At 38.6% G+C, this 12,558-nt stretch overlaps 2 protein-coding genes and 1 long non-coding RNA gene across 3 annotated transcripts in view; 2 read left to right on the plus strand and 1 right to left on the minus strand.

The window, feature by feature from the left end:
• The window catches only part of LOC143848058 (F-box protein At3g58530-like), a 90,862-nt gene that overhangs the window by 13,408 nt on the left and 64,896 nt on the right, over nt 1-12,558 (minus strand). The window lies entirely within an intron of this gene.
• Nucleotides 1,176-5,897, plus strand: LOC143860198 (uncharacterized). The gene is made up of 2 exons (XR_013239630.1): nt 1,176-1,782; nt 5,605-5,897. It is a non-coding gene; the product is annotated as an uncharacterized LOC143860198 (long non-coding RNA).
• LOC143860201 (uncharacterized protein At5g01610-like) lies at nt 8,571-11,616 on the plus strand. Its single transcript, XM_077370767.1, has 2 exons — nt 8,571-9,127; nt 11,314-11,616. The coding sequence occupies exons 1-2, from the start codon at nt 8,651-8,653 to the stop codon at nt 11,317-11,319; spliced, it is 483 nt and encodes a 160-aa protein (XP_077226882.1). The 5' UTR covers nt 8,571-8,650; the 3' UTR covers nt 11,320-11,616.

Here is a 12,558-nt window from a genome sequence, read left to right on the forward strand (position 1 = left end):
AATATTTATTTTCAAACTTTGACAGTGCGCTTCAAATCGGAGGATTCTATTTTTATTTTTTTTACGGAGAATTCTAGTGGAAAATTTTATTTTCATATTTTGGAATTTTATTATTATCAATTTTTCAATCCACATATGTTTGATGGGGCATGTTAAAATATGTTAGATGAGATTTGATTAAGTTGCTAGATTAAGCAACTATGCTAAACGGGGTAGTTAGGTTAGATTAGTATGCTTTATCTTTCCACAGTCAATGCTTATCTTTTTACGTTTCCTTTCAGTGTTCTACATAAACAATCGTTAGGCTCATTGTAATTCAAACAAGATTGGTGCAATTCTCTTTGATTCTATAAGAACCCACCACATGAGAGATCCAAAGGTCAAAACCACACCAGAAGAAGCATTCATAAGGAAGTGTACAAAGTTCATTTATGCTGGGCCCCCTTGATAGACATTCAGAATTTGATTTTTGTACAATAGGCAACCATAATGGGCCCCACGTGATGGGGATCCCATAACTTGATCTGTGTAGCATTAATCTTCCGTGATGGAGCCCACTGGATGAACATTCCATTATTTGGTTTTTTATACCATAGATTATCATCCATGATGGAGCCCACTGCTGGATGAACATGCTACTCTTTGGTTTTTAAACCATAGATTTATGGGGCCCACTGGAGCATATGGAAGGTTTATTTGGGGCCCACCCACAGGACATCAGCATGATCCAAGCCTTAAATAAAACCCCTCTAAGAAGTTAATCCTAACCATTCAATTGTTAACCAGCTATCCAAACTCAAGACCTCTAAATGATTCGTTACTGTAGGTCAATCGAATAGAGTGATTTTTACTCTAGGGCATCTACAATAATGGGACCCACTAGATGAAAAGCCTCCAATAAGAGAGCTTGTTGGTCTACACTTATTGGGCCCCACTTCTAACACATGTACGTGATCGGATCCCTTTATCCGATCAACAACCTTAATTCCGGCCAAATATCGTTGAGACATCTTGATCAGATGATCTAGTCCTTTGATCCATCAAGATGTCCAGTCTACAAGATCAACGGTCTTGATTTTCCATACCCATTCCCCGTACGGCCCCAAAACCGACTGTTTTTTGTGATAGTCTTCATCCAACAAAATCTCTCATTCTTTATTTAAACGGTTAAAAACCCATCCAAAAGTCCCTATTTTCTCTCCAGTACAAATCTTTTCCTTCAAAACCTCCTGCAAAAACATTCCCTTTCTCTTCCCCAAAACCCAAAACCCAAAACCCAAAATCATTTTTCTCAATAAAATGCTCCCCTCTTCGAAACCCCTTCTCTTTTTCTTCTTCTTCTTCTTCTTTTTTTCTTCCACTTTTGTTGTTTCTGAGATTTCAGTATCCAACGGTACGGTATACGAATTGCTCCCACAATTCGGACTGCCCATCGGACTCTTACCGGATTCTGTTACAAATTTCTCTCTATCCGAAGATGGAAATTTCTTTGTTGAATTGGAGAAACCCTGTTATATTCAGTTCGAGTATTTGGTTTATTACGATCGAAGAATTAGTGGTACGATCAAATACGGGTCGATTAAAGATCTGAAAGGGATTCAGGTTAAGAGATTCTTTCTTTGGTTTGATGTGGACGAGATCAGGGTCGATTTGCCGAACTCTGATTCCATCTATTTTGAGGTTGGATGGATTACTAAGAAACTTCAAATTGGGCAGTTCAAGACCGTTCGATCTTGCAAGGCTGAGGGTTCTATTCAACGCGCCCGTAAAAGCTTCTTGCAGGTAGTTTTTTTTTTTCTCTACTTCTCTTTTCTTTTTTTGATTTGATATTCTGTTATATGTTCTTTCATTAGATTAGTCGTTAAAGATCTACTGTTTGGATAGAGTACTAAAGCCAAATACTCGAATTTGTGTATGTAAACAGACAATTACCTGGAATTTTAGAAACATAACTTGCAATTTGTGGGTTTTGCTTCATAGGCATAAAACATTAAGACTATTTCTTACATTTTAACAATTTGTTATATAGGGTTTTGTTGAGAAAATCTGCTGGGCAAATCAGATCGGATTGTGTACAAATAAACGGAAAAGTAAAAACAAGAAAAACAAAACAAACCACAAGATGAACACGCCAAGATGCCTACATCCATGGGCGACAAGGATTACAATAGATTAACACAATCTGGCAACCCTTTCCTTTTCCTCTCAACCAACACTGTACACAAGAGAAACCCGTGATAAACCCAAGAGAAAAGCCAAGGAACCTGAGAGAAACCCTTTCTCCTTCTCTCTCTTGTCTCCTCTTTGCAGCCACCACACAAAGAGCCTTCTACGCCAAAGAGAAACCTAGTTTTTAGAAAACCTAGAAAAACTTTCTTCTTCTATTTCCATACCTGCTTTGGTGGGATTTTTAGAAAACCACAACTTGGAAACTTATTGGCATAGGAAACAAGGCAATTTTCCCAGCGGGTTTGTTTTAGATGTAATATTTAGTCAGTCAGCCAATGCTATCGAAATCCCAACAAAGCAACTGTGGGTTTTTATGGAGTTTTCCAAAACCCGAATACTCCAATTTGGGTTTTGATGGATTACTCCAAAACCCTAATACTGTGGTTTTGATTGAATGCCCCAAAACCCCAGTACTCAAATTGCATAGGAAAACAGATCATTACGTGGACTTTTGTAAACATAACTTGCAATTTTTTTGGTTTTTGTTTCACGGGAATGAAACCTAATAGGTATTGCTTACATTCCAAAAATGTGTTTACGCTGAAGCGAGTGAATTCAATAATGGGTTTGTTACTTTATTTTAGGCTGAATGTCTATTTTATTTTGCCGTTGAAATCACAATCCCACCAAACCAAATGTTGAATGCTTTTCGTAGCCTTTTGTCCTCATAGATAGTACTCATTTCTAGCATGAAATGTTCAATGAGAGGGACACAAAATTTTATAACCAACAAACTGGATTGGATCTTGGAGGTGCAAGAGGGTCAGTGTCACATTAGGAAATTAGTTAGCTTGTGATCTTGATTTGGGGATGAGTTGATGATATTTTCCATTTGAGCCTAATCAGCTTATTTAGAATAAACTTGTGGGGCTTCCTAAGGCCAACACGATCGTTTGCATGCGATAGCTTTAGTCTACGCTTTTCTTCCTTCCTTTGGAATAATGTTACCTCTGCCTGGAGATTAACCAATCTCATATACAAATGACTGACTTATTTTACAAAAAATAAAAACACCGAAGTCCCCAACACATCCTCTTTGAAATCAATAAACAGATACTTTTTTGTTCGTGCTCTCCATGTTAGAAATTTGTGCTTCTATTCATGTTCTCTTTCTTTCCCATCTTCATTCCTCTTGTATTCTTCCTTTTTCTGGCATACTAGTGATCAACTTGATCCTATCCTAGATGGCATGCCATTCTATTTACATGCATAACTAAGGGACTGATCACCTCAGCATGTGAATAGCAGATAGCTGTTAGTAGAGTTTACAGTTTGAGAAACAGCTGGCTTGCTACCATAAATAATACTACTTTATCATTGTCATTATTTGTCCTACTAGTACTACATATGCTACATGCATAATGACAAAAAACACCATCACAATTAAGGCAAATGAAAGTCACAAGTCAATCACACAAATGAGTGTGCATATCTATATCCATATAAATGATTGGAAGACCACAAAATGGTTATACATGGTTTCTTGACATCATTTTCACCATCTTCTATTAGTGACCCATCTGTTGATGCTCAAACTTCCTTAGCATTGTCATGGTTTCTTTGTAACGAGATCTCAAGATTTCCTTAGCCATCTCTAAATGTGAGCTGTCCACAACTTCTCTGTTTTTCCATTCCATATTCTTATGTTTCTTCTTCCACCACTTCTCTCAGGAATAATTTGTGCAGTTCTTCATTCAAATTAACTGCACATTCTAAGCATGGTGCTACATTTTTTACGTGAGGCTGATGTAATGTGCACATTCCTTTCACTTTCATCTTGAAGTGATATTAAAAATTTAGAAGACATCTAGAAAAGCGTTTAAAAAAACTCACATGGTCAACCCAGATCTCAGATGTGTTGACTAAGTGTGGCATAAGAGAGAAAATATCAAAATAAACATCTCAAAAAGAAAAAAGGCTTAGTAAACGGAGAACTTGAAAATCCAGTTGATAAATGAAAATTTGAAAGAGAGGAACCAAGTCTGAAAAGCTTGGCCTAGTAAATGAAAAACACATTTCACTTTATCCAAATTTTGGCTTAGTTGATTCTTTCAGGCCGGCCTTTTTGTGAGTTCTAAGCCAAGTGCTGGTTTTTAAATTATGGTCTATCATCCCTCAGTGGCCCCAGAATCCGCAATGGTGGGAGCCTCGTGCACTGTGCCGCCCTTTTTCATCTCTCAGTGAGAGGTACTCCTGGAGCTACTTCCAAACACTTAGTAGAGAGCTGTGATCTAACTGAACTCATATTTAAGACAAAAAGGAAGGGAACACATCCTACACTCCTATAATTGATGGTTCTAGCTATTTTTTTAATTGTAGGCTTCTAGCTCCTTCTGATCAAGAATATTGTATGTATGAGCATAGTTAGCAACACGAGTGATGGGAAAAAAATGTCAAGAGAAAAAATGTGTTTAAAACTTCAATAGCTTAAAAATGAATAGAAAAAATATCAGAAAATGAGAACGGAGAGGAGAAGGTTAAAAATGGATTTGAAATGGCCGTCGTATTAATAAAACAAGATACAGAAGTTTCTTATATACATCCAAATTTGTAATATACTTGTCAATACATACCAACAAATTCTAAAATCTGTATAGTTGATTCTTATTGTGAACCCATATAATTTTTTTACATGGAAATTCCAAGAAAGGCAGGTACTTCTTGGCATTGACTGTTGTCAAGAGTTACACAATTACACAAGCCAAAGGTTGCAACAGTAAGCTACCTATTGATTCACAACTATAGTTTTGTTGGTGGAAGTTGTTTTAAAGGATACCGATGGATTACATGTAACTCGTGTGCTTTGGTTGGTAGAAGTTATTTTTAGGAGACTGATGAATTACATGTTGTCACTCGTGTATAGCTTACAACCATGGGTGTTGTTGCACATGACCTTGGAGAGTATTTCGCTTGGTCTTGGAAAAGCTGTGTGTGATTTCCCAGGGCTTTGGGGATGATCCAGTTGTGCTTTCTCTGGTTCTTTGGATCTTATATATTGGTCCATGTGGATAAGGTTTCAATTTGTATGTCTAAATGTAAATGGATTATCAAGTATCAACGGGGCAACGTCTCTTGCTGTTGGTTTTGCTCGTTGACTAGTAAGGACTTGTTTTAAGAACGACAGAATGGGTTTGGTTTTGGAGCCCAAATATGATCCGGGAAGCTTTACCTGTTTTCCTTTCCTATTGTAGAATTGCAATTCAGTTAGTAACTATTGCATTTTATGTGAAGTTCTTTCACTTATAAGTTGAAATTCTTATGCTTACCAATATATGCTCCAAAAGAATGAAATCCCCCCTGTTGCTGATTGACCCATGTGGGGGAGGGTGTCTCTTAGCTTAGCTAACTTGTGTTTATGGTTTTCAACTTTTGCAGGTTCCAGCACCTGTGAGGGAAGTAACCATGTTACTTACAGAATAGACAAGGGCACATCCCATTCCAGTTCAGCAAGGTAGAGTAATCTCAAATGAGGGAAGTAGCCATGCTACTTACAGAATAGACAAAGGGCACATCCCATGCCAATGTAGCCAGGTAGAGTGAAGTTTTAAAACAGTCAATCTTTTCATTTTTTTTTTCAATCCAAAATCTTGTGATTATCTCTGAAGACCATTGATCAAAATCATGCATATGCTTGAAGTCAATAGACAATTCTATTTTTCTTTTGGTTATTATTCTTTGTGGGTGAACCCTGCTATTGGGAGAATTAGCACCTGTTTTTTTTTCTACCTTGTGGAGATGCAAGAAATGATGATAAATTATTTCATTGTCAATAGAGGGAGAGTGTTTTTAGCAAGAGAACAATCGTCTAAAATAACAAAAAATATATCTATCTCAGGTGTTAATTTTCAAAATAATGCCTACCAATTCCATAGCAATCTCCAGCAGTTTGACAATTGCAATGCCAATGCCGACCACTCTCTCTCTCTCTCTCTCTCTCTCTCTCTCTCTCTCTCTCTCTCTCTCTCTCACACACACACACACAATCATGCCTGTGATAAATGGGTGCGAATAATCCTACAGGGGGTGCGGATTTATAATCTCCCTAATGAAAATGGGATTGCAGGAATTAATAGCTAATGATTCTTTTGATAACATGTGCGGTGATTGATATTAGGGTCAATGTGCCCCCCTCCTCTTGCGGATTTTACAAGCTAAAACCTAGATTTTATAAGCTAGAACCTGGATTAAAAATTTAAAGTGCAGATAAATAAGAAAATTACTGCATGTAGAAAGTCAACTAGAGGCTTGAAAGAAACCCACATGGCTTACAGTAGGTAAACAGCCACACCAACAAGAATCTGTTTTATCCACACAAAAAAGATAAATTGAGCCACGCAAAAACAATGAAGCCCGGGTAATAATTTGGTAGCTACAAGAGACGGAGCTTACAATTAAGAGATTGATATTGCCACCCACCAACTGCAGGTAAATAATATGGATTAATAAATCAGTCCTTATTTACAAATAAGATTATATATTAAGTTAAAGAGGGATGCTAATCTCACAGACGCCCTTGCATAAACTATAAACTGGTCACAAGGGCGCCACCATTGGATCCACGTCACCTTGAATGCATTTGTAATGGCACTGAAATGTTAGAAGCAAATGACATGGATCCAATGGTGGCGCCCTTGTGACCAGTTTCTTCAAGGGCGCCCGTGAGTTCAGCATCCCTCTAAGTTTAATGGCTTTGGAAGAAATTAACCAGGTAGAGATGAGTTTTTATATGGTGTAAGCCCTTATAGTCCCTTATTATTCAAAAATTACTTTACGGACCATATCATAGGATGATCCAAACCGTCCATAAGATGGAACACAACATAAATAGGCTATTCCCCAAAAATCATTTCCATAGGATGATCCCAGCCCTATGATCTATAGAGGAACTGCATATTATGGAAACCTCAATAGATCAGAGGGCTAGGATATCCTATGGAAAAGATTTTTGGCGAATAGCCTATTTACGTTGTGTTCCATCTTATGGACGGTTTGGATCATCCCATGAAGTGGCCTGTACAGTACTTTTTGAAAATTATGTGACTATAAGGGCTTCTTACACCATAAAATCTCGGCGGATATAATAAGACCAATGTAACCGTTATTTGCGCATGAGATCATATGCGTTAGAATTTGTGGGATCCAACGGTTAGATTGAGTTAGGATCTCACCGTTGGATCATCTTGGAGGTGGATTGGGTAAGTTGGCTAAATGAAGCAACTAAATAAATTAGGCAAGTAGATTAGAAGGGGAAAGCAAGAGAGATTAGAAAGTAGATTTGATTAGGATTATTTCCTTCCACAATTATCTTGATTTACTTTCTATGTTCATCATGTAAGTGCTCTATATAAGCACCATTAATTCTCTTTTGTAAAGCATTCAAGTTTAGTGAAATCTTCTAAACTTATCAATATGCAAAGTAAGTCAATGCTTTGAGAATCTCTTTTGATGCCACAAAAATTAGTCTTATTCACAAATAATACAAATATTATTTTAATTTGTTACAAATAGGACATTAAGGCCTCTTCTATAGTAATTAAATAAGTCATGCCTAAGGTTATTATAATAAGTGATTTGCTGGGGTCCATCCCAAAAGGCATTTTCAGCTCATGGGTCGCATGTCAACCAGCCACCTCGTGAATAAAGACAACAGCTTATGCCCGTATGTAGGGCTGCAAACGAGCCGAGCCGAGCCGAGCGGAACTACGGGGTGTTCGTGCTCGGCTCGCTTAGTTTGAGCCTCGGCTCGTGTTCGTGACGAGCTTTATACTATAGGCTCGTGTTCGGCTCACCAAAATTCAACAAATCTTGAGCTCGGCTCATTTAGTAAACGAACGAGCACGAGTCGAACTTTTAGTGAGCCGAGCCGAGCCAGGCTCGAGCTTAGTTGGGTTCAGGTCAGCTCGTTTAGTAAACACATCAAATAAATATCATTAAGTAATATATATAATATAATATTTAGTAATATAACGAACATAATCCAAGCTTTAAAGCTCAGCTCGGCTTTATGAACCGAGTCTAAAAAGTTTACGAGCTTGTCCAAGCCGAACTATACAAAGCTCGAGTTCGGCTCATTTATTTGACGAGCCTAATTTTTTGTCTCGGATTCGGCTCGTTTAGTAAACGAATGATTCGTGATCCGGCTCGGTTCATTTGCAGCCCTACCCGTATGCAAAGAACCTTAGGCAAACTCCGCCGGGCTGCCCCCTCTGATGTACACTACAAGGGGGTGGCCCAGGGAAGAAAAAGGCCTGATTATATCATTTCCCGAAGCAAATAATTCATGACGATAGTTCCAAAGCAAATGATTGGTACTAGACAGAGAAAAAGACGACCATAAAGCCCACCAATTACTCTCTCTCTCTCTCTGATAGAAAAAACACCACTCCCGTCTCGTTCAGACCAGTTCCAAGCTCACAAAAAAATGTCGAACTCCCCAAAACTCTTCTTGGCAGCCCTTCTCTTCTACATCATAACAGTTTCCGCATCCAATTCCGAAACTCCCAACTCGGTTCACGATATCCTCCCAGAATTCGGACTCCCGAAAGGCCTCTTGCCCGATTCCGTTACGACCTACTCGCTCTCCGATGACGGAACGTTCGTGATAGAGCTCTCCCACTCTTGCTACGTCCAATTCTCTGATCTCGTCTATTACAGCAACAAGATCACCGGAAAGCTCTCGTACGGAAGCATTTCTGATCTGTCTGGAATCCAGGCCAAGAAGGTCTTTATTTGGGTTCCGGTCACCGGAATCGAGATGGACCCCGGCTCCGACGAGATCGAATTCCACGTCGGATTCCTGTCAGAGAAGCTTCCGGCCAAGCAGTTCGAGAGCATTCCCACTTGCAAAAACAAGGCCTACGGAGAGAGTCTTAGAACTGCTTTTTCCAACTTTGTGGAGGTACAAAACTTTCGGATTTTGGATTTTTTTTCTCTTTTTACAGTTGGGAAAACTACTAGGAAACCCCTGGATGAAAACATATGCACTAGAATCCCCAAAATTTTCATAATTACCAATAGCACATTAATAGCTTGGGGCGCAGCTCAAGCTCAGATAGATTATCTGAGTTAGCCACTATAAATACACCATCTTCCATGTTATCTGCCTCATCCAACCCATAAATTCCACAGCACCTGGCATAGATAGGGTGTTCTTAAGAAACCATCTTCATACAATCATCTTAATCATTCGATCTGATCTGTACATAGAGGCACAAAATGGACCCATTTTCTAGCTGTCCATTTTAAACCTCAACAAATCAACACTTACCATGATCCTATGGAGATGATTTCTTAAGAGACCCTCTCTATATTAGGCCCTATACAACCAATATCTAATATAACCCAAGCAACACATGCACCCATTCTATTTAGAGACTCTAGCTTAGATACCATTTACAATATACCTTAATAGGTTTTAATTATTTCAAAAAGTAAGTACTCTTCATGCCTCAGGAGGATGATCGATCCAAACCGCTCATTTGACGGGCACAGTGTAGGATGATCCAAACTGTGGATTTGATGGGCCACAACGTAAATAGGTTGTGGCCCAAAAATCATTTCCATTGGATCATCCCAACCCTCCGGTTTCCATAATATGTAGTTCCTCTATATATCTAAGGGTTGGGATCGGAGGGTTGGGATGATCCTACGAAAATAATTTTTCGGCCACAATCAATTTACGTTGTGGCCCATCAAATGGACAGTTTGAATCATCCTACGGTGTGCCCATAAAATGGGCAGTTTGAATCATACTAAGGTGTAGCTTGTACCATGGTTTTTGAAAAATAAAGGACTTTACTGCTTATACCATAAAAAAAATCTCATTAGAGATAGATGTTGCCTTTTTTAGAAGGGTTTTGTGAATTTTCCAATCATTTTTCACATCGTTTGAGAATTTTACAAATGTTTTGAGTTATTTTTATCAAAACATGTGTAGAATTCCTTTGATTTAATCTTGCCTTTGGTGATGGAGAGATTTTAGGGATTTCTAAGGGTAATGTAATGAAGGGTAAAATGGGGGTAAGAGGAAATTAAAAGTTATTTATAGCACAAAATTATACCATTGGTAATTATGAAAAATCTGGGGGATTCTTGTAAAAACGTTTTGATCTTGGGGGTTTCTCCTCGTTTTCCTTCTACAATTTTCCGATAGAAATCTCAAATCTGACGCTTGACGATCGAAATGATGGGGATTTATAATATTTACATCCCCCTTCATTTAGTACCTTACACCCCCTACGTTTGTTGTTACATTGCCCTCTTCCTGGTTTTTGGGCAGCGTGGACAGTTCTAACAAAATATCCAATGTTTCAGATTCAATTCCACAAGTGCATCGATCAAATCTTTAGAAAATTTGGTCTGCCCCCTTTTGTATTTTTTGGCCAATGAACCTCCACAATGAGGCCCAATCTTGACCAACTCTCACCTGTACGGTATGGATTTGGCCGAGCCACTGTTTGGGTGGTCATGACTTGAGAATCATCTGTTTTTCTTGTGCTCTTCATTAAATCAGTTTATGGGTTTTCCATGGTGACCGACTAAAAATCACTTGAAATCTTGAATGTTTTCATTTCTCTTTCTGGTATGTTTCCATATGTTTGTTTATATTGTATACCTGCTGCAATCAATGTGGATGTCAAGAAGGTTTTGACAGTAATGCACTTAATAAAGACAATTTAGTAGTACGTAGTAGATTTGCTTCATTGTTTTATGCTTGTTCTAGTTGTGGCTGTGACACTGTGGATTGCCTATTAAGGGCTTATTCAAAATTATAGTAACTTTCAGTGTTATCTACGTTAATTCAGTTGTAGGGGTACCCTTATCATACTCTAAGCATTTTATGCACCATGGACCATTCCGCAAGACTTCCGTCTTGCGAGAAACCACCATGGCACAAACTCCTGGACTGCTTGATTGGCCATGGCCCATGGGTAATGTAATCAACCAGATTAGTGGAATCTAATTCCGTTATGGGTTGGATCGAGATTCCAGAAAGCAGCCAGTAAGTGGCAGCTTGATTTTAATTAACAAGTGGTAATCCAATTATTCATTGGAGGCATAATGACAATTTTTCTTATCCTGCAGGTGTGAAACAGTGACAACGTATTGTGGTGGTTCTACTTTTAGTCTCAAGTTCTCCAGTTACTTTAAATGTGGAGTGTTGGCAATGTCAGAAACAGAAATAAGTGTAACCTAAGACCAATGATGAGAGTATTGTGTTTCATTATATATATATTCCGTCAAATGCATGCATGCTTTTGTGTTTCTTTTTCTAATCTATGGTAAGCTGTTATTAGTTTAAATGAATCAGATAATGTGCTGATAGCTTTTGTGTTTTCAATTGTTTTTTCTTAATGGAATTTTATCAAATGATGGTTGGAACCTTAATCTCTCAAATTCTGCTGCATGACTGGTGACTTTATCAGTTTTTACATGCCAATTAATGAAATATGCTGAATTCTTTTTTTTTTTTTTGCTAAACCAAGTTATTTACTGTGAAGGTTTTGAAATGGGATTACAAGCTGGACAATCATCAAAAAATCAATATAGAACATTCACAACAATGGTAGCTCTGTAAATCAAAGTATGATGCAGCAATTCCTTGTCATTCTTAGGGGTGCAACTCGGGCGGGCTCAACCCGAACCCGGTGGGTTCAACCAGGGAAAAACACGGGTTGGGTTGAGTTCAAGTCGGGTTTGGATTCGGGTTGGGTTTTCTCAACCCGGGGCGAGTTCGGGTCGGGTTCGGGTTGAGGGCTTGGGCAACCCGGCCCAAGTTCAACCCAAAATTTTTAATAATTTTTTTATTTTTTAAGCTTAAAATCTCGGGTTGGGTCGGGTTGGGTAGTGTTGAACTCGGGTTGAGTCAGGTTCGGGTTGGGAAAAAGGGCTGGTCGGGTTAAACCTCATCGGGTTGGAACTCGGGTCGGGTTCGGATCGAGTAAATGGTTGCTCGGGTCGGGTTCGGGTTGGCCTCAATCCGAACCCAACCCGCCCGAGTTGCACCCCTACTCATTCTGGATAGCACTTCAGAAATCAATGTCAACCCATTTGGATATCAAATGACTTCCTTTACGTTACTGCTCATCAATCTTCCATTCCTCTCACAAAAGATGTCATCCTAGGCTGTTCTACCTTGAAACTACGGCTTAGGAATGATAAAGAATCAGGATAGTTTGTATAAAACAACTTCAACCTTCTAGGATGGCTTCATTAAGATAGGAAGTATAAATCCAAGTTATGTAGGAACATAATGAGATTGCACTCCTTTGACTTTGCTTGTTTCCTTGCAGTTGATTCATGCATGATCCAATGGAGGATGTATGTTTG

Source organism: Tasmannia lanceolata, unplaced genomic scaffold, assembly GCF_043159265.1.
Source record: "Tasmannia lanceolata isolate RefF3 unplaced genomic scaffold, GAP_Taslan_0.1 ptg000003l, whole genome shotgun sequence".
NCBI lineage: Eukaryota > Viridiplantae > Streptophyta > Magnoliopsida > Canellales > Winteraceae > Tasmannia > Tasmannia lanceolata.